Genomic DNA, 3,032 nt, shown 5'->3' on the forward strand with positions numbered 1-3,032 from the left:
TCTTTAAAGCCTCATTTGAATATTAAACTGGAGCAAACATCAGGATGTATAGAAAAACTAAATTAATGTCATGAAAATAGAAATAAGTGATTTTTTTTTAAATTTAATACTCAATAATTTAGAATATTAAACCAGAGCAGGCAGCTGAGACACTCTGAACATAAATGATTATTTAAATTCACGTGTTCTGCTGTTGATAGATTTACATTTATTTCGCCCAAATCTGCTCCGTTTGTTCAGTTCTAGAATAAAACACTGAAGAGTTTTTTTTCTTTTTCTTTAAAGCACATAATGTCCAAATATCAAGAGACGGAACAAGGTTCTGAATCAGAGACCCGGAGCCTCCTGATCAGGTTTATGAACCACCAGCTGACCCACTGCTGCTCATCACAACTAAAAATGGTCCAATTCATTTAAAACAGAACTAATCTTGTTTGAAGCTCCCAGTTTTCTCTTAAAATTCTTAAATCAATTCATTTAGATTTATTTTTATTTGTGTAGAATTTAGCTTGTTGTGAATAAAACGTGTTTATTTGATTGTTGTGATTATATTTATTTTATTTTATTATTTTTTTACACAAATGTTCTCAAACAAAATCCCTGATTGAAATAAAGACTAGAGATGGAATAATATCCGAATGTCAGGAGACATTTTCTCTCAAACTGATTAGAAATAGAATAACAGGAGAATTGACTTTATTTTTTATTTGATTCCAGTTTTTGTGTTTCTGAGCTTCAGTCAAACATTAAAACGCTTCAAAGGTTCGGGTATTTTTCTCTCGTGTTTCGGTCCAAACATCGGCTCTGATCTCCGGTGAACGTGTCTATTCGGTGTCTGTGGAGCTCCAGAGTTCTGTCTGGACACGGTTCGATCCGAACATTGGCACTTCACGTGGTCTGAAATAAATCAGAACCTGAAGCAGTCTGAGGGCCTCAAAGGACACGCAGGGAGACGGAGGTCCGTGCGTGACGCGCGTGTTCCTGCGCGTAAAATGGCATCTGTGCGCGTGCGCCTTTATTCCAGCTCCGTGCGCGGCTGCTCCTTCTCTCTCTGGGCTCCTCGAGACGCTTTTATTTTACGAGCACACGCTGCGCGCCATTGGCCGCCGCTGGTCATGTGTGCGCGCTCCCTCACGGCCAGGGTCGGCTCGCGCGCTCTCGGTGCCACAGAGCAGCTCGCGGGCAGCGGCGCGCCTCCCGCGCGGTAAACACCCGGTCCGTCCGATCCAGCAGGTCCAGCAGGTCAGTCTGAAGCTTCTGACGTTTGAAGAATTTAAATAAGTTTAAATTAAAATCAGACGTTTCAGGTTCTGCGGCTGCGTGAACTCTGACTGAATATTGATCCGTTTTCTGTTGTTCTGCCTCCTGTTGATCTCAGACCGCTGCAGAGGACCATGAAGAACCTGGAGAACATGAAGGTGGAGAACCTGGAGAACCTGAGGATCTGTGCTCTTACCAGGTACCAGCTGTGACTGACGTGAACTGTGATGAGCTGTGAAGCTGCTGCTGCTCTGATGAATGTTTCTGATCCGTTGGTTTCATGTCTGGTCCAGTCTGATGTGTTTGTTTGTTCAGAGCAGGACTGAAGATCTTGTGTTTTACTGCTGCTGTGGTTCAAACATCATCAACTGGTTCCAATCTGAAACCTGAAAACCTGATTTTTTTCCCCCTTTAATTTAAGTGTGAATGTTTGTGAGCCACCAGCTGCTTCAGGATCCAGAACTTAAGTCGTGTGACCAGAATGTTATGACTGAAGGACTGATGATGCTGAGATGATGCAGACTCAGTCAGGTTTCATGTTTTAGTTCTTAAATGTTTGTAAATTTGGTGATTTTTCATAAATTTGCAGCAGATTTATTCAGAAACACAAACTTAAACACACACAGCTGTTGTTTTCTTTAAATGCAACCAAACCACTGACCCTGAAACGGGCCTTTGTGACTCAGGAGGCTGTGACCAGAACACATGAGGAGAAAACAGGTGACGTTTCTTCTTTCTGGATCTTCTAAACCTGAGTTCTGGCTCCTGGTCCATAAAAGCCAGATGGACAGGGGGAATCCTCTGGTTTTGTTCTCGGAGGCTTTACGAGGCTCCTCGAGTGTCTCAGAGACACAAAGAGCAGAGAAAGAAAGAGCGACAGTATTTCTGCTCCTTCTGGACGTATATTTCTGGTTTTATGGTTGGGCAGGCGGAGCCACAAACAAAGACGGTGTTTCTTGCAGCTCCGTCAGGCTCAGCTGCTCTCAGTATTTACAACCTGCTGCAATGCGGCAGCCAATGTGAGAAACAAAGAGACAAAAGGAGTGACGCAGAGACGAAGGCCACGTTGAGTTACAGCTGACAGACCTGAGAACCAGAAACGTGACAAAGACCCGAGGCTGAACGTCGACTGTGTTTCTGCAGAATCCTGCAGAGATCCAGACGGACGGAGCTGAAGACGAGCTGCAGGTTGGTTCTGATCCATTTCCTCTGATTTCACTGAGCAGATTTAGTACCAGAACAAACCACAGCTGGTGAAGAACCATCTAGAATGTTCCTCTCACTGCTCGTCTGCTCTGGTTTTAGCTTTTTATCTGAATTCATCTGATTTACTGCTTCATGTTTCTGTTGTTATTCTGAACGTGTGGCTCAAGATTTCCCTTCAGATTAATAAAGTTTAATCATAAATGTTGGTCACATTTTTTAGACCTTTCTGTTTTTCAGAATCTCACTTTTTCATCCATTTAACTGCTTCTTCTTTTAAAACATTCTTTTCCAGAGCTCACACGTCCAGACGGTCGACGGTTTCCATCTGATTCAGGTAAAACAACAAAAAACTGAACATTTACTTACTTAGAGGTTTTATTTTGCTTCATTCTGTCACATAAAATAAACTAATTTTCTGCTAATGGAACAAAGGGATGATGAAAACATGCTGCAGTTCTGATTTCATCACTTTAATCTGAAATCTACAAACAGTGGTGCTGCTGCCCCTCCGACCAGCAGGGGGCAGCACCGCTCAGACACACGGCTCACTGCTGGAGCAGCTACAG

The 3,032-nt window shown here is 43.0% G+C and overlaps 1 protein-coding gene across 1 annotated transcript in view; it reads left to right on the forward strand.

Annotated features, from left to right (window-relative positions):
• Positions 1-1,115: 1,115 nt before the first annotated feature.
• Positions 1,116-3,032, forward strand: part of LOC103363501 (homeobox protein Hox-D4b-like) — a 15,094-nt gene continuing 13,177 nt past the window's right edge. Inside the window, exons 1-5 of the mRNA XM_008290287.1 lie at positions 1,116-1,204; positions 1,379-1,459; positions 1,576-1,612; positions 2,404-2,448; positions 2,759-2,800. Coding sequence (XP_008288509.1) covers positions 1,116-1,204; positions 1,379-1,459; positions 1,576-1,612; positions 2,404-2,448; positions 2,759-2,800 — 294 coding nt within the window. The remainder of the gene's footprint in view (positions 1,205-1,378; positions 1,460-1,575; positions 1,613-2,403; positions 2,449-2,758; positions 2,801-3,032) is intronic.

Source organism: Stegastes partitus, unplaced genomic scaffold (assembly GCF_000690725.1).
Source record: "Stegastes partitus isolate 25-593 unplaced genomic scaffold, Stegastes_partitus-1.0.2 Scaffold664, whole genome shotgun sequence".
NCBI classification, from domain to species: Eukaryota; Metazoa; Chordata; class Actinopteri; family Pomacentridae; genus Stegastes; species Stegastes partitus.